Genomic DNA, 23856 nt, shown 5'->3' on the forward strand with positions numbered 1-23856 from the left:
TCAAAAAAGCAATCGTGAAACAAAAATATATTTTATCTTTGGTGTATCCATTTTCCCTTTTTTTTTTTTTTTGGAAGGGGTTTCTGCAAGCAGCTTTTCCTTTTGGGTGCTAGTCCTTGCGCCACTACATAAATTTTCGAATTACTCCGTACCCAACAACTTTTTACCACCCAATAAGTCTTCTACCAGTGCACTTGTCCTTTGAACCAACCTGAACACTTTCTGAAAGCTCCCAAAATGTCCCAGGCAGTAGCATTGGGGGAACCAATTCCGCCAAATACATCTCATGTATGTCAAATACCTATGTAATAGATCTATCATATCATATACTCCCTGTTTTTCAAATTTTCTCAAAGATGCTTGTATTTACCTATTGAGTATCTAATCATTACATATGTCGTCTTACATTCTGCGAGGCCGGACATCATAAGGGTCTTGAGTGCAACTTGCATTTGATCTATGCTTTGCTTGCCCCCCTTGATATATAATTGCTATCTAGCACTGCTAACATTTAAACCGTAGGCTGTCAGTGTGTCACTTCCTACTTGGAGCGCAAATGTGGGTTATGAAGAAGGCCAGGATTGGGTCATAAAAGTGATGAGGACCGGTTATCCACGCTTCTTTATGCACAAAATCATCCGGGAGCTGGTATTTCATATCATCCGCCAATTTGGACATCCAGGCGAGTCGGCGATGCCTTTTCCGTCGCTTAAGACTGCATCTCGATGCCACGATTTTATGGTGTCGCGACTCCCTCTTGACACCCACGCAAAAATTCGTGTTGTGAGTTTGATGGTAATGCCACTCTCAGCTTCTGAGACGTCGAGTGACGAACAACTCTCAAGTGTCACTGCGAAGCTTTACTGCATTTTATATCCTAAGATATATAACCACCTCGCCAAACAAGTGTGGCAGCATAGTGGAGATGGAATATCTAGTCGCCGGAGCGAATTCTGCCTGAAGCTGCTTGCAGATGGGTATGTGCTTGAACACAACCATTCATGCAAGGTGCCAATAAACATGCGAAAAGTCAACAAAGGACCTAAAAGGTATCAGCGATGTGATTCGGGGCCCAATGTAGCGAAGGAAACATCATTTCAAGTGCAAGGTTCAGCCAGCTTGGAAACCTCACACTCTGAAGGTTGTGAGTTTGACCAGTTCATTGAAGAGCGTTTTGGACGCAATCTCAGCCCATTGTTGGCCAACAACGCGAAACTGGCAGTGAAAAGAAGAATTGCTGGTTCTCTCACTGCAAATGTTGAGCTCACAGAAGCCCTTAAAAGCTCCTCAACTAATGGACGAATTGCGGGGTTATCGGAACAACATGTTTACTTGTATCCCACCGGGATGAGTTCGATATTTAATTCCCATCAGGCACTATTGATGGCCCGTGGTCAGCTGAAGAGTATTTGTTTTGGATTTCCCTATATTGATACTCTGAAAGTTTTAGAAAAATGGGGCCCTGGAGTTTTATTCTATGGCCATGGATCTTCTGAAGACCTCGACGATCTTGAACAACGCTTAGAATTAGGGGAAAGATACCTAGCGCTGTTTACCGAATTTCCGGGAAACCCATTGTTGAAATCCCCCGATCTCGAACGTATCCAGAATTTAGCTTCCAAATACGATTTCGCTGTCGTCGTGGACGAGTCCGTGGGAAACTTTATTAATGTCAATGTTTTGCCTTATGCGGATATCGTTGTCAGTAGCTTAACGAAAATATTTAGTGGCGACAGTAACGTCATGGGTGGAAGCGCTGTCTATAATCCCCACGGCCGGTATTATCAAGCGCTAAGGGATATTCTTGAAAGGGAATATGAGGATAATTACTGGGCAGAGGACGCTATTTTTTTGGAACGGAACAGCCGCGACTTTGTTTCGCGGATCGAAAGAATTAATGCTTCGGCGGAAGCTCTCACTGCCCGGTTAAAAGCGTCTTCACTGGGTTCGTATCCTCTGGAATTTAGAACACCGGTTCTTCTCACTGATTCGTGCATAGTCAAGGACCTTTATTATCCTAAATACAGTTCGACAATGCCGCTTTATGAAAAATGTCGAAACCCGAACGGTGGCTATGGAGGATTGTTTTCTGTAACATTCAATTCGACGGATGCAGCTATCGCTTTTTTTGATGCCCTTGAGGTGATGAAAGGCCCAAGTTTAGGCACTAATTTTACACTAAGGTCCGTTTGATTCTCTATTGATTTGGGTCCATTGAAGCCTAACCTATTTCAAAAGCTCCCCATACACATTATTGGCGCATTATGGGGAATTGGAGTGGGTAAGTATCGCCCGAACATATTTAGTTCCTTTCCAGCCTAATCGTCCGAAACAGGCAAATTCCTTTGGTGTCGCTTCAGATTTAATCAGAATCAGTGTCGGTTTAGAAGATACCCATATACTTGAATCGACCATTGATCGAGCTCTTGACACCCTAAGGCGTACCCAAGCTGCCGAATTCTGATCTTGCACTCTTATCCCCTTGTGCGTCTATGTGGCATTTTTTCGCGTAAGTATAGTGTTGCCCTTGGACTGAACCGATCTGTCGTTTTGTTGTTTTCACACCTAGGACTGTTGTAGTAGCAGACATGAGACCAGATACTTGTTGGTATAGCATGATGAATCAACTTCACAGTATATGTTCGGCTATCCGCCGAAAGTGAGAAATTGGACTTAATGATGCCTTCAACAGCAAATGCCAAAGCATGGGGATGAAGTATACAAGAAAATGCGCTTGAAATCAAAGTTAAAAAAAAAAAAAAAAAAAAAAAAAAAAAAAAAAAAAAAATCAAAACAGATGTATATACAGCAAGACCTGTTCCACGCCATGTCCCGGTATGAGCAGAATATTTAGAAAAGGAAAAGGCCAAGGAAATAGTAAAATGAAGGAGAGACAGAAGGGAATAGCCAGGCCCAAATGCAAATTAAAATGTGATAAGAGCGTACTGTGATAAATTGATAGACATCCCGCCCTATGGACGAGACCACGGAACTGTATGCAGGTTATTTCTCTGAACCCATCAAGGCAATGCAGATCACCTAAAAGGCCGATCATACAGGCCATCGCCGCTTCCTACAGCACTGGCTGGCTGGCTTTTGAAGGCCCCAAGATCTCCGCTCTCCGTCCTGCGTAGAGCTTGCCTCATGGTTTCGATATTCAAATCCCCTGTATTAAATGTTCCAGCTGTCGGGCTATGCGAGTTGAAGGTAGGGCTGCCAGGCCCGCGACCTTTGCGATAGGGGGAGATTTCTAGCGCCCGAGATTCGGGAGACACGCTGGCTGGAGGCGACGTACCACGGCCATGAGAAGAGGACACTGGAGAATGGAAAGGAGATGGGGACCTATTTCGTGCTCCGAAAGTACTTAGTCCTCCCACATACGTGGAATCTCCTACAGAAATGTGGTCGGCAGTTTCAGCAAGTTCACCATGCACAACGTCGGCAAACGAAACGAAGCTCAGACGCCGGACATCGGTAGGGTCATGAGGAGCGCCATAATTAGACGCCGAATCATCAACGTCTGCCATACGCTGGGAATTCGCTTCATCACACCAGGACGCCGACAGTGCATGGTCAAGATGCCCGCTGACAGCGAGAGACGCAGGCTGATGGAAGTTGTGCGTGATAATTTCAACCGAGTCCGGATCCAATCGGACATCAGTTAAGGCGGCCGAGGAGGCATCGAGAATTGGGGGAATATGATTTTCTGTCATAATATGTGAGGGAATCGCCGGAGAGGTTTGGGAAGGGCCGATATCTTCTTGAACACTGCGTTCAAAGATTTGGGACGAGGCTGGTGAATGCGTCCTTGGGGATGAAGGAAATTGCCGACCGGGAGAGGATGGAGCCATAGAGGCATTCTTCGTACCGTGAGGTGACACGGAAGACCTTCCTAGATTGAGAGGGATCAAAGGCGAAGGAGGTCTGACGGATCCGGGCGCGTTGTTTTGAAGTAAAGACCTAATTTTGTATGTTTCCGGGACTGACTCATCACTGGTCACTGCGATTTTGCTTTGCATTTCTCCCTTTGCCCCAGTACCTCTGGATGGACCACTATTGCGCAAAAGGGGCCCAGGTCTGACGGTGGAACTTTGAGATGCAGCGGAGGTCCCAGCCATCGATCAAGCGAGTAACCATAAGGGTTGCGGTTTGAATGGGGCTGATTGCTAGATATGCAGGCAAGTATGGAGTACACAAGTGGAAAACTCAGAAAGTGGTGTTGAGGTTGCTAATATGGTATGATAATAAACTCGAGTTGGTATTAAATGGAGTGAGGTGATCATAAAGGTAATAAAATATTCTTGAAGGTTGACATTACGGAGTACTTACTGAATAACTATTGAGTTGACCGGTACTACGGAGTTAACAGTTAACCAGTGACGTCTTTTTGGTGCAAGGGAGCTGCAGCAAAGCTACCCAAAGAGTCCAGAGCCAGTAGATGTAACTACATACTCCATACATTGTAACGAATATCGCTCTGTCTCAAGCATGGAGGAGCTGATCTAGGCGCATTTCAAACCACTTGGAGCCAAAAGCAGGATTGGGTATGCTTTAACCGCTAGTTAGATATCTAAGACGCTGAGGCCTCCACTGCAACATTCCAAGTGCCATAATTAAGTATGGGTTATGTGGCATGTAACAGTGGATGACTGCACCATCTGTACTCTGTACAGGAGAAAAATATGTGATTCTTCAGATAGGCCCTTGCATTTGTCGCGGCTTTGGACGCAACTGCACTGAAAATGGTGTTCAGTGTACAGAGTACTCCGTACCAATTGAAGGTACAGGTTAGTTACCAAGCAGGTGGTGTGATAGCCCTAGCGCAAAGGGTGACATAGTTCTCCGTACTCTGTTCGGTAGGGAGTACGGAGTACGGAGTACTATATCCCTAAATGCTCACAGTATCCAGAACTAGCCTAAGTTTGTCGTGTAGGGCGCTATAATGATACAAATGTAGTACGATGCGTACTCCGTATTCTGTACTCCATACTCCGTACTCCGTACGGAGTACGGCACACACGTATGTAACTTTGAGTACATGCAGGCCGCGCTAGCCCTTGCTCCAATCAGAGCAGCACGCCTCATGGTCCTTTGAGAGAAATTCTCCATTCAGGTTGAAACATTTCATGCTTCCAGCAAAAGTTTGGTGGCTGTCCATCATCCTCAATATTCATCCAGTTTTTTCCCCATAAATTTTATATTCTTTTTCTAACCAACTACAGAGTACATAGTTCATAATTCCTGTCCCTTGGTTTCCTGACTTCAGAACACTCCTGTGCAAAACGAGCACACCATCCCTAGGCACCCTTTCCCCTCCACCATATTTTTTTTTTTTATTTATTTCTTTTCAAGGTCATAAGAAAGACGTATTGTGACGGTGCCACTATGCCCGCCCCAGCCCCTTTACCTAAACGTCCAATTCTAAGCCTACCTTTCCTCCTTCCATTCTGTTCCGAATCCACCGTTTTGGCCCAAAGGAATCAATCAACATACCGTCGCTTAAAACAACGCTTACGGGCCAAACCAGAGGCGTCCTTTAGCCAATCTCCGACTCAAGAATATGATCACATCGTCTACAACCCCCCTTCAAGCGCGCCCTCTGTTTACCGCACACCAACCAAGTTCCTCCCGCCCAACGATATCCGACGGAAATTGCGCTCTGAGTCCGATTTCGATATTACCAGCACACCCCACAGTCTTCCCCTTGTGTCCAAACGTTCATCTCCAAAGAAAAATATCTTGACGGCTAAGGAAGTGGATGAAATTCGTCAGCTCCGGCTGAAAGATCCAGTGACATGGAGCCGGGGGAATTTGGCCCGCCGCTTTGGCTGCAACACCCTTTTTGTTGCAATGGTATGTGAAGCGAGTGCGGAGAAGAAGGCGATCCAGAAGCAAGTTCTTGAAGCTGTCAAATCGCGCTGGGGAATCAAGCGAACAATTGCGCGCGAGGACCGTCAGCTGCGGAAAGAGGTTTTAGCAAGAGATCAATGACGCTCTGGCACGACTCCTGGAATTGGAAGATGTATACTGCGAGTCCGGTAGAAAAGAAATGGGCAAATTGCGTTAGACGATATTTTTACAAGTTAGCAAATTCGGGCAACGTGGCGATGGTATTGCCCTAGTCGGAGCAACTTCTTGGAAAGATGTGCCAGCCACTCGGCCCTTCATGTATTACTATCTACGATTTATTGTGTTCCCCTTTTATCCTTCTAAGCGGCCTGGTTAGGGGTTGGATAGCACGGTAGAATTCTATCATTATTGGAAGCCCAAGGGGGTATATCAAGTAAATATGTATGGAATGCGGAGTGCTCCGTACGCTCCTCGGCATTACAACACCTCGTGATAGCGGCTCTGTAACTACTCCCGGAAAACCAAGATACGACAAATTCCATACACGGCTAGGTGCCTACCTTCAATAGACGCGCATGTACTCCGTACTCCAGAGTTGAATACCCAAAAACCGATTCAACTTCAAAGCCTGGGCTTCGTACCTCTGATATGGAGACCGATATTTTGTGTCTTGATAAAATATGAAGCAAGCATGATCCTTGTGATTCACTTGGAGGAATTGCGTCGAATACTACCTTGAGTTTCGTGACCTACGTAATGATAACGAGAAAACAATTGTTCGTTCCCATCTCCACCGTAGGCAGCTGGGATCCTGACTCTTTCGGTTCCTCATGCGTGGTTAAGTTAATCCTTTGCCCTGTCTTTCCGCATCTAGCCATATCGGTCTTCCAATGTCCCCCACCAACCCCTCTTTCGATCGGATCCTGTTGTCGGGCGCATGCTTGCTCAAACAGTGCTTTTCTCCCACCCTCCACGCAAGATATCACATTCACCATCTGCATCCAAAAAAAATATCATTTCGCCATCCAATATTAGCAACTAGCTTTCAGCGAAGATCGTATTACGGCAACATCAGGGACGCAAACATGGCACCCCAGCTTGAGCCATACTTCAAAGAGTCGTGCCCCGTCAAACGTTCCTCGTTTATGACCATGCTGCTGACTGATGAATCAGGGTTGATAACCTCGCAGAGTCTTTTATTGATCGTGAGGACACCTAGCAAAATCCCGGCAGTGTGGACTTACACTAACATTGGTCAAAGGTTTGCGAAAAGCGGTTGCAATTCCCTCAGTCTCTGCTCAAGATGAGAGAAGAGGAGATGTTGTCAAGGCGAGTCACATGGAGTCGGTCAACGGAAGTTCTATTAAACTGGTCTCTTACATTTTTCATGCTGTGACAGATGGCACATTTTCTTGTTTCCGAGCTCGAAGCTCTCGGTGCCGAGGTAGAATTGCGTCCCTTAGGAAAAGAGCACGGGAGGGAGCATTTGGAACTCCCACCAGTGGTTCTAGCCCGCTATGGGAATGATACGAGCAAGCGCACGGTTCTTGTCTACGGGCACTATGATGTGCAGCCTGCTGCGAAGGACGATGGATGGGGCACAGATCCCTTCACCCTTACTGTCGACGACAAGGGAAGGATGTATGGGCGTGGAAGCACTGACGATAAAGGCCCTGTGCTGGGCTGGATCAATGCTATCGAAGCACACAAGAAAGCCGGCATTGAATTCCCTGTCAATCTCCTTTGCTGCTTTGAAGGAATGGAGGAATACGGCTCCCTGGGGTTGGAAGCGTTTGTCAAGGCAGAAGGCAACAAGTATTTCAAGGATGCAGATGCTGTGTGCATATCTGATAACTATTGGTTGGGAACCGAGAAACCATGTTTGACTTATGGGCTGCGAGGCTGTAACTACTATTCTTTGTCGGTGTCTGGCCCAGGTCAGGACTTGCATAGTGGAGTTTTCGGTGGAACGGCCCACGAACCTATGGTCGATCTCGTGACACTTCTATCACGCCTTGTTGACCCGGAAGGGAATATTCTTATCCCAGGAATTGCGGACCTTGTCGCGCCTCTATCAGAGGACGAGAAGGCGTTATATGATTCCATCAGTTATTCAATGGATGATTTCCATGAGTCTTTGGGAAGCAAAACCTCGATTTTCTCAACCAAGGAGCAAACCTTGATGCGCCGATGGAGATTCCCTTCGCTCTCTATCCATGGAATTGAGGGCGCATATTATGGACCGGGCGCAAAAACCGTGATTCCCGCTAAGGTTAACGGGAAGTTCTCTATCCGAACAGTGCCTAACATGCAGAGCGAGGATGTGACCAGACTGGTTACAGAGTATATCAATTCTGAATTCGCGAAGTTGAAGAGCAAGAACACTGCTGAAGTGTCGCTCATGCATGACGGAAAATGGTGGGTTGCCAGCCCCAACCACTGGAACTTTGAAGCTGCTAGCAAAGCTGTCGAACAAGTATTCGGAGTGGCACCAGATATGATACGTGAGGGTGGAAGGTATGGATACAATCCAACACTGTCACAATAATACAGGTAGAACTAACGGGTCGCAAGTATCCCCATCACTTTGACCTTCGAAGAGGCCACGGGCAAAAATGTGCTATTACTCCCCATGGGTAGCTCCACCGATGCTCCTCACTCCGCCAACGAAAAGCTCGACCGGCGTAATTATATCGAGGGCACGAAGCTCTTGGGCGCATATCTCCACTACGTTGCTGAAGAGCCCATGACAGCCTAACCATGGAAAATAGCCTAAGACCGGGTAGCTTTCTAGAACGGCACCTAAATACACATCATGTATATTTTAGCTAAGGTCGGATACTAAGCCTAGCCCCAGTGCGGGCCCAAATCCATTATAACGTTGGGATATCTGCAGCATAATTAGTTTTCAACAGGTTTAATGCTTAAAAAGATTGGTCCAGACACCCAAGGTTGCTGTTTGTGGATGTGATGCTTGTGATCTTTATTCCTTTAAATGTACTCCGTTTGGTAGAGTACTTAATGTTTCCGACCATCCAATGATTTTTACCACCCAATGACTACAGCTTCAAAATCAACCCTCATTACAGAACCAGCAATATCCCAACAACCAACTAAGATATTCAAATTAGATATTAAATACTAGTAAATAAGATGGAATATTACATATAAATCTTTATAGTAGTGTTGGCACAAAGTCTGGGGAGCAAAGATCAGATGAGAAGACGTAGACGAATAAGATAAGATAAGATAAGAACTCTAGCTTGCTTGACACACCTCAACAAAATGTGAGAAAGCAAGTCTTAAGGAAAATCAAAATAAGAGATTGTCCAGTAAGAGATTTTTCAGATAAAAAGAGTGTGATAACACAACAACTAGAAAGAATATGATAAAGAAAATTGAACAGTTTGTTTAAAGAGTGTTATTGAGTTTGTCTCTCAAAATTCAGATGAAAAGATCTTGTGGTTGCTGAGTAATAGTGGTATCTGTTCCAAGGTCCCTTGCCATACTGCATAGCCTAGACACCAGCCTTCGGCCATGGGTTATGGCTCTACTGATTTACATAAGACAAGCTGGATGATTCTGTAGGTCGGCGACCGGGTGTCTGATAATGAATATTCTTTCAGTTATGTTTCTCATTTGAATCACTCTGTACCCAGATCTTTAGTAAAAGATTAACCTGTTGCTCTGTCTCTAGGCTAATGAGATTCTTCTTGCTTGTCATCAAGTAAACACTCTGTGTGTCTGAGAGAAAGTTGTTCTGGAACCAGAGCTATCAATCAAGAACAGCATTCTGCACTAAGGGATTGGAGAACTTGACCCATTCACTATTACTGCTGAATTTCAGAATATGTTGACAGATGGCATCTGCTCTGATGCTCTAATTCTTTTCTTCAAAATATTTGGTGAAGAAGCCCCCCACATCTTGAAAGATGCACTTATGAATCTCTTCAAATATTCTCTCTTTCACCAGCAGACATGTCTGCTCAGATCCTTTCTGTGATGATAATGTGAATCTCACTGGTGTAGCATCAAATAAGGGGGGAATGCTTGACAAAGGGGTATTACAAGAGATGGTGGTGATGAGGTTGTAGATGGCTTTCCAGATGCTGGTGTCAGCAGCATTTTGAATGACAAGCTGGACTAGCGGTCAACAGTGATCATAGTGGAGGTGACCTCGCCAGATGCGCTTAAATAGGTCTGCCAAATCCGAATCCACATTTTGATCAGCAATTCATGAATGAAGGTTAAAGGCTGCATCCCCTCTCAGAAGAGCAGAAAGAAGTTTTGAAAGTACATTTTGATAGAGTTGGTCAAGACTATCAATGACACCATCAGATGGAACTAGATGGGACTCATAGATTGTCTCAGCCTCTTGCAGCAAGTTGCGTATATCATTAAGTGAGCCTGCTAAAGGGTGGTCCTTGATGATAGATTTTTCAGCTGGTGAAAGCTCCGCCATGCTGGCAATGTAAGAGGGTTGGTTTTGGTGCTGGAAGGAGGTTTGGCTGCAACCATTTCAAGTCCCTTGCAAACCACATCAAAGGTTTATCATGTGATGGTAAACAGAGCCAGAAAAGTTGCCCTGTGTCAATCTGGGTAACTTTCCATCGTTATTCGGTTTGGTAGTAGATAAAAGGCCTGCTATTACAAGAGTGAGATTCGCGCGGGAACTACCAGTAGTCGTACTAGGTTTCAGAGGAAACATTGCTAACATAATCCACCACCGAGCGAAACACCAAAATATAACTACATACAAATCTCAACTTTTTGCTCTCTTGTATCTTAACAAGTTCATGTCTGATCATTATAAAATGAAAAAGATACTATACAGTTATAATAAACTTTGTAAATTATAAGAATTATCTAAATATAATAATTATTTCTTAAGTTATAGTATTTTATTATCTTTTTACTAGCATATATCAAAGTATCTTTACAAATAATAATAAAATTGATAAGACTGTTTATTAAGTGTCTATATACTCCGTACTCTGCATATAAATTCTAAAGTCTATATTCAACAATGTTGTTGAGACATAAGAGAGCACAGAGTTAAAATTTGTATGTATATTTTGGTGTTTTGCTCGGTGGTGGATTACGTTAACTACTCCGTATGCCGTACGGAGTACTCCGTACTTACCGGAGTACGGAGTGGGTGAGGGTGATCTGAACGGGACGGGGCTAGACCGGATCTGGGCAGGCGGCCGACCCCAGCTGGCGACTCGCCAAATGATTTAAACATTACCGCGCGTGCTTTACGCGTTGGGAGTTGCCCACTCACTCGCAAAATTTAACGCGAGATGCTTACCTGAGTCTTTGAAGTTTTCATACTTAAAGTAACCTAGGTCCTGTGTATAGATACTTTAGACCATGGGTCCTATAAAGCGAACCCATAATTTATCCGAGAGCCCGGATGTGCCATCTGGACAGCAACATGAAAATGTGCGTGCCTCCAATCCCCAAAACAACTTTAAACCTGTTTCATTAACAAGTTTATTGACCACATAGAGAAAGCGAGCACGATTATCTGGTGCTTCGGTATCTGAGGAAGTCCATCCGTTCCTCCTATCCACACCCTCTACTTCGTCACTGGACCATACCGACGATGAACACGAATACAAGCGCGCGACCCAGGCATTGCGGGACAAGTATGAGATGCTCGGAGAGAATCGTCCTGTTGAGAATGGTATTATCGAGCGCGTAGATTGCTACAATTTCATGTGTCATGAGCATCTTTCCATGGAGCTGGGGCCACTGATAAACTTCATTGTTGGTAAGAATGGAAGTGGGAAGAGCGCTGTACTTTCAGCATTGACTATCTGTCTGGGTGGAAAAGCCTCTGCGACTAATCGCGGTCAAAGCTTGAGGAAATTTATCAAAGAGGGCAAGGAGTATGTTCATCCGTGATTGTGATGTATCCGATTCGTTTCTAATATTTGATTCAGATCTGCCACGATTGTTGTTCGGATTAAAAATCAAGGCGACAGTGCCTATTTGCCTAATGAATTCGGCCGCTCCATTACTATCGAAAGACATTTCTCCAAAAGCGGAACAAGTGGATTCCGAATCAAAAACGCTTCTGGTCGGGTAGTGTCAACAAAAAGGAGTGACCTTGATTCGATCACAGATTATTTCGCACTCCAAATCGACAATCCGATGAATGTCTTGACTCAAGATATGGCACGGCAATTTTTAAGTTCTTCTAGCCCCGCAGAGAAGTATAGATTTTTTGTCAAAGGCGTTCAATTAGAACAACTTGACCAGGATTACCATTTGATTGAGGAATCTATCGAGCATCTAAATACCAAGATACTTACTCACTCCGGTGAATTGAAAGATCTAGAAGCTAAAAGAGATAAAGCTAGGGCTCGATTAGCTTTGTCAAACCGCCATGAAGGTATTAGGGCCCGGTTGAGAAACTTACGTGCACAAATGGCATGGGTGCAGGTCGAGGAACAAGAGCGGGTACGCCGTAATCAATTGAAATGTGTGACGCTGCTTAATCAAGCTAACATTATTCAGATACGCGATAGCTTTGATGAGGAAATTATCAAGGCCACCCAGAAAATTACCGTTCTAGAGGGCGAAGTTGAAAGGTCCGACGCCTTATACCAAGATGCCGATAGTGCCTGCGGGATTGCTGTAAATCTAGTCCGAGAAGCCAAATCTGAATTGGATACCTTGCATCATAGCAAAAAAGAAATCCAGTCAAGGTACGATAGCGATGTTCAAGAACGGCATGAACTGCAGGTATGAACTTGCTCACGATTAGCAGCATCCAGCCGTACTTATATAATTGCTCCTCTAGGCGACACAACGTACGATACGCGATCATATAAAGGCGGCAGAAGTCCGAATAGAAGACATGAAACAACAAATTGCACAAGAAATCCAAAGACTGGAAGGTATCAATGGGGGAAGCAAGGCACAGAGACTCAGCGAATTAGAGGAGATGAACGCTGCTGTCGAGGCCGTCCGCAATCGCCATCTCGAACACAAGAAAGACATTTCTCGTTTACAACGTGAGATAGTTCAGGCAGAAAACAAAGTTAAGGATACAGGCGAACCGATTACCAAACAAAGACAGGAGATACATCAAGCTGAACACCACCTCCGTATCTTGATGAAGGACCGCCTGCAGCAGGAGAATGCGTTACCCGAGACTATGTCAAAATTAATCAGGGCTATTCAAGGAGAAAATTCGTTTTGTCAAAAACCCATAGGCCCACTGGGGATCCACGTCACACTTCTTAAGCCTCAGTGGTCGTCTATTCTAGAAAAGTCATTTGGGAACACATTGAGTGGGTTTGTTGTAACAAGCAAGCGCGATATGAATATCCTTTCTGGAATAATGCAACGTGTGGACTGGTAAGTATGAAGTGTCAATATACTCCATCGACTGTTCCCTAGGGCTATTAACTAATGTCAACAGTACTTTTCCTATCTTCATTGGAAATGAAGCTGGTACCATGGACACTTCTGCCTATGAACCAGAAACCAAGTTCGATACTGCATTGAGGATTCTTAAGGTAACCAAAGTTGTATTAGTGCTTGAGAACTTAGACGTACTACTAACTGTGCTTCACTGTCTGTGTAGATTGATAATGATCTAGTCCGTCGACAACTCATCATCAACCACAGCATTGAGCAAATGCTTCTTATCGAGGACTTGCGCGAAGCTTCCAGTGTGATGTTCACGAATGCGCCCCCGAAAAATGTGAGACGCTGCTACTGTATTGATGCAAGAGATAGGAGACGAGGCATCCATTTGGGATTTAGCCGGACTGGGGACCCCACCCAGTCTCCTCTTGGGGCATACACGGGAAGAGCCCGAATGAAAACAGATATTGAGATGCAAATCAGGTAAATGACGCTGGATGATGGGTGCGATTGGATATATGCTCATCGATAATTCCTAGAATGCAACATGATGTGATAAATACGTTAAAAGATGCCTTGCGTGAGCTAGAAAGCGAGCACAGAAATGCCCTAAACAATCTCCAGAAATGCAAGCAGGCCCTTGTGAGGCACGAACGCCGAGAACGAGACCTACACCTTGAAGTACAAAAGGCAGAGGATTTCATCGAGCAATTAAAAGAGGCTATAGAAAGGGATAGCGTGGAAGATGGTCGACTTGACTGGTTAAAAGTCGCCCTAACCGAGTCCGAAGACGACAAACGTGTGGCTGAGGCTTCGTATGAAGATGGTATCAATGCACTCGACGCTATGATGGAGAAGCTGAAGTCAATCAAACGGGAACTTGCCGCTAAAGATGCGGAAATTGTAGCTATCGATCGGAAAGTCCGCATGCTCGAGAGCGAAGAAAGTAGGGCTTCTGCTAGGCGGAGAAAGGCTCTTGACGAGAAAAATGCTGCAATTAGCCAAGTCGAAGCCGCGATAAGGGATAAAATTGAAATAGAGCGCAATCGACAAGAGACAGTTGCTCGAGTCATAGATTTCAGCGAGAAGGCAAGCATGGTTGCTCCCCGTGTCAACATCGATGATGGAGAAACTCCACGGAGTCTGGATAAGAAGTTGGAAAAGCTAACACAAGGTCTACAACAATATGAGAAGGAGTACGTAAAATGACCCTTTTCAAATGTGAGTATGCTAACCAATCGTAGAATGGGAGCATCTCGAGAAGAAATTGCGACTGCAGCCGCCGAAGCTGACGCAAAATGCGAGCGCTCTAAAGAGCAGATAACAGATTTCAAACAACTGTCCGAGGTACTATCAACCTTTTAACGTTAAGCGCAAGTTGTGCCGTTAACACATATCAGATGTTATTTGATACCCTTCGAAATCGACGGGAGAGATGGGACAAATTCAGATCACATATCTCTGCAAGAGCTAAATTGCAGTTTACATACCTGCTAAGTGAGAGGAGCTTCCGTGGAAAGCTCCTTACGAATCACAAGGAAAAACTTCTCGATCTTCAGGTATAGTTTTGGCCTTGACCCTGGATATAATGTAGAGAGATTAACTATTTAGGTGGAACCTGATTCCACTAAAAAAAGCTCTGGGAGGGGGACAAAGACCCTTTCGGGGGGGGAAAAATCATTTTCCCAGATCTGCCTCTTACTGGCACTATGGGAAGCAATGGGCTCTCCAATTCGTTGCTTAGATGAGTTGTATGTCCGCGCCATGTCTTGTGACTAAAGGCCTAAGTGGTTCTGATCTTTTCTTAGCGACGTGTATATGGATTCGGTAAACCGCAAAATCACGATCGAATTGCTAGTACGTTGTTACTTGGATTCCTTCCCTGTCGAGTCTCTTTTACATCAATGCTGATGTTCTTCCAACAGATGAATGCAGCTAGGCGGTCCGTTGGGCGCCAATTCATTTTAATTACCCCAGGTTCAAGGGCAGAAATCAGAGTTGCTCCGGACGTGCGGGTTATTGAGTATGTGTATCTAAGCAGTAATAGCGGCGAGCGGCCCCATGCTAACGAATCCGGCAGGCTTGCTGAGCCTGAGCGAGGTCAAAGCACCATTTCCTTTGGAAGATAGTGGTAGTAAAGGTGACTTCGATAACGGAAAGTGAACGGTCGAATCCTAATTTCCCAAAGCGCCATCAAGTACCTCTCATGAATAATGAAACCCTCGACGAGCATGTACCTATTCTTGAACATCACCATCTTTCCGTCCTAGTCCCTCTTGGAAAACCTACTCTTCCCTTAGGGTTCTTTCTAATCCAGAACGGCGAAGTTAAGCACAGTTTTCAGGTAGGATATGACAAGGAAATATGTCCACGCATACGTATTTTGGGAGCTCCCGCAGAAATTTCAACGTAATATAATGACCATTTGGGTTCTTGCCTCAGCAAGATCCTCGGCTTGCGAGTATAGCACAAGTATTATTACTTAGTTACCCAGTTACATGGCCACGGGACCTTAAACAGCCATATCACCAAATCACTTGCAGAAAATCACCAATTTGCCTTCTTCATTGTCTTCGGTTTCTTTAATATAGGCTCTCCATCCAGAGTACCGAATACTCCATACTATGTATGATTTATTTAAACAGAACCATATACTATTAGATACGAAGAAGATATACGGAGTACAGCGAAATTGTTATAATCAAGATACAGAGTCTAGAGTACTTTATGTATGCCTGAAATAATCTTGAGATTATTTAAAATTATTTAGTTAACTTGTTTACCCTAGAGTAGATAGTTATTTGACATTTCTCAATCTACCCTACCTCTGTCTCTCATACTTCATACACTCCCTGATGACTTATAAGCAGCAACATTTGTAGCCAGTAAAATATATAGAATGTGTAGAATTGTGGTAGAGCTTCTTTACCAGTTTGCTTTTATTCAATAGTAGTTAATAGTTGCCTGCAGAATGATTGAGATGACGCTGTGTCAGAAATTGATCCTGTATTTTGTGTAAGAAAAAGTTCATATGGAAATATGGCCATTTGGTGCTGTGGTTACAGAGTACATAGCTGATGCAACTAAAAGGAAAAAAAAAAAAAAAAAAAAAAAAAAAAAAAAAAAGAAAAAGGGAAAAATTGAAAGAAACGGAAATAGGCTTTCTCTGGATGGGACAGAGTACTCCGTACAGTGGGAAATTAGCTTGCTGATTAGTAAGCAAGCTTAATGTACGGAGTACTCTGTCCACTGTACAGTCGATTTCGTTAGTAACCAATTGAGTCTTTTTGTGATTTTCCTTCCAGTCTGGCTCTCCACCCTCAAATTCGAACATTTCCTGATCAAGATCTTCCACATCCTCTCAGAACAACAAGCAGCATCTTTGGCTATCGTATTCTATCATAATTTAGTTGACCTCTCTTTTCTTTTTACTGAAGGCCTCGCCCCAAGCTTGCGAACCGACCGTTTTACCGAAGCTGAAATCGGATCATTACTTCTCGCGAGAAACCATCCCCCCCGTGAATTGTCGGTTCTCCCAACTTACTACAGCTTCCGTTATCCTACGCCCTTCTGGCATTGCCTCCACGACTAAGTTGAGCCGATCGATCCCGAGCACCCAAACGACTCTACTCTCCGTTTCGCTTCATACCAAAACACCAAATCATCATCCTTACTGCCCATTTCAGGGACACAACAATCCCTGTTTCTCTCTTTCTTTCTTCACGATGGCAGAAGCATTGGCTTCGCAGCTGAACAAGGCCAAGTTAGGGTCCGTTTTCTCCATTTGTGTTTCTAGTGATGAAGAATTATTGATGCGAATGAATGTAGGGACAATGGCGCAGAAACCAAGTGGAAGGAACAGCTTAAACTTCCCCCAAAAGATACAAGGACACAAACAGAGGTGACTATGATTATATTGTGGTATGAAGCCAATCACTGTCCAGTGCTGACTCCTCGCAGGATGTCACAGCCACAAAGGGTTTGGAGTTTGAGGATTTTTATATCAAACGAGAATTGATGATGGGAATATTTGAGGCTGGCTTTGAGAAACCGTCTCCTATCCAAGAAGAAACCATACCCGTTGCACTTACCGGTCGTGATATACTCGCTCGGGCAAAAAATGGAACTGGGAAAACAGCGGCCTTTGTCATACCAACTTTAGAACGCACCAATCCCAAAATCTCGAAGACGCAGGCCCTCATACTCGTACCTACAAGAGAGTTAGCGCTTCAAACGTCACAAGTGTGCAAAACCTTAGGCAAGCATCTCGGTATCAATGTGATGGTAACCACTGGGGGTACTGGCCTACAAGACGATATTATTCGATTGAGTGATACTGTCCATATCATAGTTGGTACACCCGGAAGAATTCTCGACCTCGCAAGCAAGGGTGTGGCAGATTTGTCTGAATGCACTACATTTGTAATGGATGAGGCCGATAAGCTTCTATCACCGGAATTTACACCTGTTATTGAACAACTACTGTCATTCCATCCCAAGGACCGCCAAGTTATGCTTTTCAGTGCTACCTTTCCAATGATCGTGAAATCTTTCAAGGTAGACCCTTCACTCCGATAAACTTGAAGGAAATGCTAAATATTATCTAGGACAAGCATATGCGAAATCCGTACGAGATCAACCTCATGGATGAACTCACATTACGCGGTATCACACAATATTATGCTTTTGTTGAAGAAAGGCAGAAGGTCCATTGTCTAAACACTCTATTTTCCAAATTGCAAATCAATCAGTCCATTATTTTTTGCAATTCAACAAACCGAGTGGAGTTGCTTGCAAAGAAAATCACCGAGCTTGGGTACTCCTGCTTTTATTCTCATGCGAGAATGCTTCAACAAAATCGAAACCGTGTTTTCCATGACTTTCGGAACGGTGTTTGCCGTAATCTTGTCTGTTCGGACTTACTCACTCGAGGAATTGATATCCAAGCCGTTAACGTCGTCATAAACTTTGATTTTCCGAAAAACGCTGAAACGTATCTTCATCGAATTGGCCGTTCCGGTCGATTTGGCCATCTAGGCTTAGCAATCAATCTTATCAATTGGGATGATCGGTACAATTTATACAAAATTGAACAGGAGCTTGGAACCGAGATTCAACCGATACCGCCATCAATTGATAAAAAGCTTTACGTCTATGATACCCCCGAAACAATCCCACGCCCTATAGCAAATGCGTCTACAGAACGTAACCCACCTGCACAACTTGCTCAGAGTTCTGACAATCAAAACCATCGCCAAGCTCACCATATAGGTGGGGGGCACGGGCAACAAACAGCAAATCGGGGGCATTCACTCCGGGGATCCTACAGGGGTGGTCGTGCTCAGGGTCACCGCGGTGGACATCCAGAGAACAATCGTACGAACCCAATGTCTTCTCGCTCGAATATGCCAACTTCTACTACTGCATCCTAAGTTACCGCGATTTGGATGCTTTTCGGCGGCTCGAGTCCGACGCAATCGGTTCGTAAAATAGATTCACGCCACACTTATCTCTCCCCTCTATAGTTCGACTCGTTTACGCTTGAATTCTCGCATTTCCTTTTTCCGTTTGTTCGTTTCAGCATTCTCAGAGATCCACCATGCCTGGGATCCCGCTTCCTCATCTTCAGTGGACTACCTTTTCCGCTGTTGCTTATATCACTTCACCGGGTTTGGTTCCTCGATCGCCTTGCTCCTATTTCAACGGTTGATTTACGAATATGTATCATACTGCCCATGTCAGCACTCGGTTTTAAAAGCTCCATGCATCGAATTCTTATAAATAGGCGCTGGGGCTAGGGCTATATGATTTGAATTCGGTTTTGTCACATTTGTTTGTGACCTCTCTTTGGTGACCGGCTGCAATCCGCATTTTCAGCGCAATGGTGAATGTCGGCGTTTTAGTCAATCTATTTTTGCGGGGCATATTTTCTCATTCCAATGGGCTACAGCCTGCCACTGATGGGATTTTAGCACTAGATGTGCTTGTTTACCACGCACTCAGGCCAGATTTTAGTTTGGTGTTATGCTGAGGACCATGAACCTGTTCAACGCGACATACCTCTATATTTCGGCTGACATTGATACTCATCCAAGTATGTTTCTGGGTTCCTGCCGGCAACTGATGTCCTCGATGACGATATTATTTTTGTGCCATGAATCCCCTTATCAAGAATATCAAAATTCTACCCAATGTCCAAATCGCACCATTTTGATGCGAAGCAGGCCGCACCGGCACTTCTCTCCACCTCATGTTCGGGTTCTCTTTGTCCGCCTCATCATGAGGGCCAAGCAGTCAATCATCAAATTTTAGCTCCACAAAACACTTAACTCTCACTGAAAAACGAGATTTAAAAAAATAAAAAAATAAAAAATAAATCAATAAGAAAAATTTTTTTTTTTTTTGGGGGTGGGGGTTGTTCTTGGGGATTGCCTGCGGGTTTCAACCCGCCGTTTAGATAGTAGTATCTAGTCAAGACTCATGAAATGGAAAGACATACCCTCCCAATCATCTCTCCGATTTGGTCAATAATTTGTGAAAATTCGAATCTTTAATCACTCAATTGCTGCGGAGAATTGTTCCCCGTTGCCTGCGCCAAATCAAGCACTTTCGGTTCTCTTCCTGCGCCGTAGTTAGGTAATGTACTGTACCTAAGTTGGATGGTTTATTGTGGAGGCCTTTTTGGTGTTGCCAATGGCGCTGGAAGCTATTTAATACTTGATGCTTGGAATTCACCGTTATTTCGCGAATTTACACCACAAGAACTGGTTTCATAATCCATACCCTCGCATCATGCCTGACAGCGCAGATCGTGAACAGAAGCCGAAGGTTCGCTCTAGCATTCCAAGTTTTACCAGGCCAACTACTAACTCCACACCGCGAAGCCCAGCAGTCTGCGATCAATAATTGCTGGATCCACGGCGGGAGCTGTTGAAATCTGTACATACCCTTGAAGTTCTCCTTTATCATTCTCTTTTGCGGATTTTCAAAAGGTTGCTGACCATCCTGCCTCAGCAATCACATATCCTGCGGAATGTAGGTTTTCCATGGAAGCCTGAATCGCGACGAGACCCGACCACCTAACGTTTCGATTGCAGTCGCAAAAACAAGAACCCAATTAAACCGCCGATTACCGGATGGAAAAAAGCTACCTTGGCCGCCTTTTGGCAAGGCATGGTATGCAGGATGTACGACACTAATTGTGGGAAATTCATTGAAGGCGGGAATCCGTAGGTCTATCCATTGAGCATTGACGCTGGAGCTTAAAAAGCAACCAACTAATCTTTTATTGATTACAGGTTTCGTGGCATTTGACACATTTAAATCTTTGCTTCAAGATAGAGATGGCAAGATATCAGGTCCTCGAACGGTTCTTGCCGGCTTTGGTGCCGGCTTCACCGAGTCCCTCTTGGCAGTTACCCCCTTTGAGAGTATTAAGACACAATTGTTTGTGCTCCTTACTTTTTACCCTATGCCCTTCCTTTACCTGGTTGCGATCCGCTGGTTTGGATCCAGGGAATTTACCCAGTAGTTCTGACAACATGCAGAATAGATGACAGGAAAGCCTCTAAGCCCCGAATGCGGGGATTTCTTCATGGAACGACAGTGATCTTCCGTGAGCGAGGCATTCGCGGGTTTTTCCAAGGATTTGTTCCCACAACAGCGCGACAAGCCGCAAATTCGGCCACCAGGTTTGGAAGTTATACGACTCTTCGCCAATTTGCTCAGGGATACGTTGCACCGGGGGAGAAACTTGGCACCCTAAGTACCTTTTTCATTGGAGGCATGGCCGGGCTGATAACGGTGTATGTCCAAGTATTGTTTTGCATATCGTCAAGAGCTAACACGTATTTCAAGCTATGTCACACAACCACTCGACACTGTTAAAACAAGGCAAGTACAGATCGAACCCACCTATCACATCTCTCTATTTTGATACTTGTGCTTCATCTTTTTTACGGTCGAGCTAATGCCGAGTAGAATGCAATCAATCGAAGCAAGGAAGAATTACAAAAATAGTCTTGTATGCGCCGCGAAGATCTTCAAAGATGAAGGCATCTTCACTTTCTGGTCTGGCGCTGTACCGCGACTTGCGAGACTGATTTTAAGTGGCGGAATCGTGTTCACCATGTAAGTCTGCCATTAGCAAGAGTCCTATCTCTATAAAACTCGCAAGGCTAATCTCAGACTTAGGTACGAGAAAACAATGGAAAGTTTGGACGCGCTTGATCCAGAGAGAAAGTATATCTAAACACTGGTTTTATAAATAGACTATCAATCTGTTCGAGATATCCTTGTAAAGTATGCGCGACATGGAAGGAGTTGGCGGTTTACCTCTGATCATAGACTTTGGCTTATCTGGCCGTCTAGTCCTGGATTTTCAGAGATCTTCTCTTTATATCAAACTAGTCCATAAAATAGTACTCCGTATGGAGTACGTTGATCTATTATGCTCTAGCGCGTATCTTTCTTGTTCGGTCCTTTCTTGGATATCTCGTTTGGTTGCTTCGACCATTCCTCCCCACACAAAACTCCAACCTCCTGATCGACAAGCCAATTGCTCACACTTTCCATAATATTATCAAGTCCTTCACCACCATCAAGCACACTACCGAGATTATGGATCGTCACGCCGCTGCGGTGGTCCGTACAGCGATTTTGTCCAAAATTGTACGTGCGAACTTTATCTCCTCTGCCCATTCTAGCAACCCCTCCCATTATTCCCCTTCGTAATTCCACAAGTTCCTGTTCCCGCGCTTCACGTCTCATCTGAGCGATTTTAGAGCGAAGCAATCGCCAGGCTTTTCTGCGGTTTTCATGTTGAGAACGTGAATCCTGCACCGCGACAACGGTGCTAGTTGGGACGTGAGTAAGTCGTATAGCAGATTCTGTTTTGTTTACGTGCTGGCCTCCGGCGCCACTTGCCCGCATCTTTTCCGACTGCACATCCTGCGGGTTGATATAATAATCCGAATTTGGGTCGTCAAAATTAAGAGCACTATCATTCTGCTCGGAGAAGCTAGGTAGGATCATAACGCTGACAGCGCTAGTATGAACACGGCCCTTCGCTTCAGTAGCTGGAATTCGCTGGACACGATGGACTCCGGCCTCGGTACGGAGGATATTATAGCTCCCGGGGGCCTCGATTTCCATTACCGCTTCAGAAAGGCGGTCCTCAGATCCGCTACCTCCAGCGCCGTCTTCCACATCTTTTTTAAGAATGGCTGTTCGGAGGCCATGGCGTGAACAAAATGCTAAATACATACGTAAGAGCTCCGAAGCGAAAAGGCCAGCCTCGTCTCCACCTGCGCCGGGTCGGATTTCAACCAAACACGGGAGTTCGGCGAATGGGTGCCGAGGGATCAGGCTCTCTTTTAATTTCCCTGACAAAGCGAAAAGACTGGATACGGTGGTCTGAAGGTCGTCCGATGCCAGTTCTCGAAGTTCCGGATCGCTAGACGGGTCGTCAAGTAAATGATTCAATTCTGCTATAGACTGGGGGTAGTGAGAAATGGCACTTTGCTGTCGAAAGCAACTTCGTAAACATACTTCATGCGCCTTATCCCATTCCTTGAGAGCTTGCACCGTTGCCGTTAACTCCCCTACTCTTTTGGCCGTTTCTTTTTCAAATGAGCCAGCAAGGCGTTCCGAAAGAGTCGCATACTCCCTGGCAAGATTTCGAGCATGATTTAGGAGGGCAGGACTTAGCAGTCTCTCGGGAGCAACTACGCCAATTAATTTTCACTTTTAACAGCATAGCCTTCATGATAGGGCATATACGTACCTGAGCTGTAAAACCGGGTCCATTTTCTGAATTGCCTTGCCTCACCAAGTCGCATATATCGGGACAGACATCTCGAGCACACCCACGGGGTACCGAACATATTCCGTCAATTGTATCGTGACATTCCTCATCCTCCTCTTGGTCTACGCTGGGCAATTCGGAACTTCGAGGACTCTCCTATTTAGCGGCTTGATTGATTTGATTGATTGATTATGTCATCCACCATCCCAGCCACTTTGTCAGCAGCTATGCGGGCGTAACCTCGCGTGATCACCAGCTCAGTCATGTGCTCTAGATACAAAATAAGCAAACACAATAACAAGCAAAATAAACAAACACAACAAGCAAACTAAACAAACATAAAAATATAGATACAGGTTTTTCATTTTATTCTTCATAACCCCAAAAGCAGTAAGTGTTGAGAAGCAAGGAATGAGATATAAATAAAAATACAGATAGATACTTAATACTATCTGGTGTATTCTGAATACTGCATATCTCTGCTGCTGTATCTATTTGTCCTGTTGTTACGAACGTAGGTCAACCAAGCATCAGATGACATCAAATGTGCAGGGGAACTCACATAACCCATAACTCTGAACATATAAGGATCGCATGATTCGCGCGGATCATGGAAACATCAGTATTTAGTCTCCAAGTTAGAGGACCCCTACATTCTACACACAACTCCCTCTCACCAGTTGTAGGCATCAGACCTATTTAGCTCTTTTGTATCCCAAATCCTAGGAACACCCATGAAACCTATGTTAGGTTCCCTAACACCTGTATTACTTTTCAGAGAGGCTTATCACTTTACTAACTCTATATTGGTGTGCTGG

The 23856-nt window shown here is 44.7% G+C and overlaps 10 protein-coding genes across 10 annotated transcripts; 8 read left to right on the top strand and 2 right to left on the bottom strand.

Moving 5' to 3' along the window:
- Positions 1-411: 411 nt before the first annotated feature.
- On the top strand, positions 412-4195 carry D8B26_001180 (uncharacterized protein). Its single transcript, XM_003065209.2, has 4 exons — positions 412-1945; positions 2000-2183; positions 2239-2281; positions 2336-4195. Exons 1-4 carry the CDS (start codon positions 598-600, stop codon positions 2462-2464), a joined length of 1704 nt encoding a protein of 567 aa, XP_003065255.2. The 5' UTR covers positions 412-597; the 3' UTR covers positions 2465-4195.
- Positions 2475-4118, bottom strand: D8B26_001181 (uncharacterized protein; the record flags this gene model as incomplete). The annotated part of the gene is made up of 2 exons (XM_003065210.2): positions 2475-2490; positions 3058-4118. 2 exons carry the CDS (start codon positions 4116-4118, stop codon positions 2475-2477), a joined length of 1077 nt encoding a protein of 358 aa, XP_003065256.2.
- A 1064-nt stretch (positions 4196-5259) lies between the features above and the next one.
- Positions 5260-6369, top strand: D8B26_001182 (mitochondrial 54S ribosomal protein mL58). Its single transcript, XM_003065211.2, has one exon. The coding sequence runs from the start codon at positions 5386-5388 to the stop codon at positions 5989-5991; it is 606 nt and encodes a 201-aa protein (XP_003065257.2). The 5' UTR covers positions 5260-5385; the 3' UTR covers positions 5992-6369.
- A 308-nt stretch (positions 6370-6677) lies between these two features.
- Positions 6678-8928, top strand: D8B26_001183 (uncharacterized protein). Its single transcript, XM_003065212.2, has 5 exons — positions 6678-6967; positions 7024-7055; positions 7112-7179; positions 7250-8367; positions 8425-8928. The coding sequence occupies exons 1-5, from the start codon at positions 6741-6743 to the stop codon at positions 8606-8608; spliced, it is 1629 nt and encodes a 542-aa protein (XP_003065258.2). The 5' UTR covers positions 6678-6740; the 3' UTR covers positions 8609-8928.
- Positions 8929-11223: 2295 nt separating this feature from the next.
- On the top strand, positions 11224-13720 carry SMC6_1 (Structural maintenance of chromosomes protein 6; the record flags this gene model as incomplete). Its single annotated transcript, XM_003065213.2, has 7 exons — positions 11224-11295; positions 11362-11744; positions 11799-12318; positions 12376-12603; positions 12662-13221; positions 13286-13382; positions 13451-13720. 7 exons carry the CDS (start codon positions 11224-11226, stop codon positions 13718-13720), a joined length of 2130 nt encoding a protein of 709 aa, XP_003065259.2.
- SMC6_2 (Structural maintenance of chromosomes protein 6) lies at positions 13285-14731 on the top strand. Its single transcript, XM_066123463.1, has 3 exons — positions 13285-13382; positions 13451-14580; positions 14634-14731. Exon 2 carries the CDS (start codon positions 13774-13776, stop codon positions 14440-14442), a length of 669 nt encoding a protein of 222 aa, XP_065979537.1. The 5' UTR covers positions 13285-13382; positions 13451-13773; the 3' UTR covers positions 14443-14580; positions 14634-14731.
- SMC6_3 (Structural maintenance of chromosomes protein 6) lies at positions 14479-15506 on the top strand (the record flags this gene model as incomplete). The annotated part of the gene is made up of 6 exons (XM_066123464.1): positions 14479-14580; positions 14634-14792; positions 14845-14984; positions 15042-15090; positions 15159-15256; positions 15314-15506. 6 exons carry the CDS (start codon positions 14479-14481, stop codon positions 15360-15362), a joined length of 597 nt encoding a protein of 198 aa, XP_065979538.1. The 3' UTR covers positions 15363-15506.
- Positions 15507-16600: 1094 nt separating this feature from the next.
- DHH1 (DExD/H-box ATP-dependent RNA helicase dhh1) lies at positions 16601-18665 on the top strand (the record flags this gene model as incomplete). Its single annotated transcript, XM_066123465.1, has 4 exons — positions 16601-17002; positions 17062-17134; positions 17194-17790; positions 17841-18665. Exons 1-4 carry the CDS (start codon positions 16959-16961, stop codon positions 18663-18665), a joined length of 1539 nt encoding a protein of 512 aa, XP_065979539.1. The 5' UTR covers positions 16601-16958.
- A 1205-nt stretch (positions 18666-19870) lies between these two features.
- D8B26_001188 (uncharacterized protein) lies at positions 19871-21631 on the top strand. Its single transcript, XM_066123466.1, has 9 exons — positions 19871-20061; positions 20118-20172; positions 20248-20268; positions 20331-20462; positions 20532-20679; positions 20781-21038; positions 21091-21126; positions 21214-21363; positions 21427-21631. Exons 1-9 carry the CDS (start codon positions 19954-19956, stop codon positions 21482-21484), a joined length of 966 nt encoding a protein of 321 aa, XP_065979540.1. The 5' UTR covers positions 19871-19953; the 3' UTR covers positions 21485-21631.
- Positions 21632-21641: 10 nt separating this feature from the next.
- Positions 21642-23171, bottom strand: D8B26_001189 (uncharacterized protein). The gene is made up of 3 exons (XM_003065216.2): positions 23018-23171; positions 22783-22958; positions 21642-22728 (listed from the first exon to the last, which is right to left on the bottom strand). Exons 1-3 carry the CDS (start codon positions 23115-23117, stop codon positions 21688-21690), a joined length of 1317 nt encoding a protein of 438 aa, XP_003065262.1. The 5' UTR covers positions 23118-23171; the 3' UTR covers positions 21642-21687.
- Positions 23172-23856: the final 685 nt, after the last annotated feature.

The sequence above is a fragment of the Coccidioides posadasii genome, chromosome 1 (assembly GCF_018416015.2).
Source record: "Coccidioides posadasii str. Silveira chromosome 1, complete sequence".
In the NCBI taxonomy this organism is placed as follows: domain Eukaryota; kingdom Fungi; phylum Ascomycota; class Eurotiomycetes; order Onygenales; family Onygenaceae; genus Coccidioides; species Coccidioides posadasii.

Coding starts and splice junctions, on each gene's coding strand:
- D8B26_001180 (XM_003065209.2), top strand. CDS start 598: ATGAGGACCGGTTATCCACGCTTCTTTATGCACAAAATCATCCGGGAG. Junction 1,946..1,999: donor GTTAAAAGCGTCTTCACTGG/GTTCGTATCCTC, acceptor ATTCGTGCATAG/TCAAGGACCTTTATTATCCT. Junction 2,184..2,238: donor GGCACTAATTTTACACTAAG/GTCCGTTTGATT, acceptor CTATTTCAAAAG/CTCCCCATACACATTATTGG.
- D8B26_001182 (XM_003065211.2), top strand. CDS start 5,386: ATGCCCGCCCCAGCCCCTTTACCTAAACGTCCAATTCTAAGCCTACCT.
- D8B26_001183 (XM_003065212.2), top strand. CDS start 6,741: ATGTCCCCCACCAACCCCTCTTTCGATCGGATCCTGTTGTCGGGCGCA. Junction 6,968..7,023: donor CTTGAGCCATACTTCAAAGA/GTCGTGCCCCGT, acceptor CTGATGAATCAG/GGTTGATAACCTCGCAGAGT. Junction 7,180..7,249: donor GAAGAGGAGATGTTGTCAAG/GCGAGTCACATG, acceptor ATGCTGTGACAG/ATGGCACATTTTCTTGTTTC.
- SMC6_2 (XM_066123463.1), top strand. CDS start 13,774: ATGCAACATGATGTGATAAATACGTTAAAAGATGCCTTGCGTGAGCTA.
- D8B26_001188 (XM_066123466.1), top strand. CDS start 19,954: ATGCTTGGAATTCACCGTTATTTCGCGAATTTACACCACAAGAACTGG. Junction 21,039..21,090: donor ATGGCCGGGCTGATAACGGT/GTATGTCCAAGT, acceptor ACGTATTTCAAG/CTATGTCACACAACCACTCG. Junction 21,127..21,213: donor CTCGACACTGTTAAAACAAG/GCAAGTACAGAT, acceptor AATGCCGAGTAG/AATGCAATCAATCGAAGCAA.
- D8B26_001189 (XM_003065216.2), bottom strand. CDS start 23,117: ATGTTCGGTACCCCGTGGGTGTGCTCGAGATGTCTGTCCCGATATATG. Junction 22,959..23,017: donor GACCCGGTTTTACAGCTCAG/GTACGTATATGC, acceptor TAATTGGCGTAG/TTGCTCCCGAGAGACTGCTA. Junction 22,729..22,782: donor AATGGGATAAGGCGCATGAA/GTATGTTTACGA, acceptor CACTACCCCCAG/TCTATAGCAGAATTGAATCA.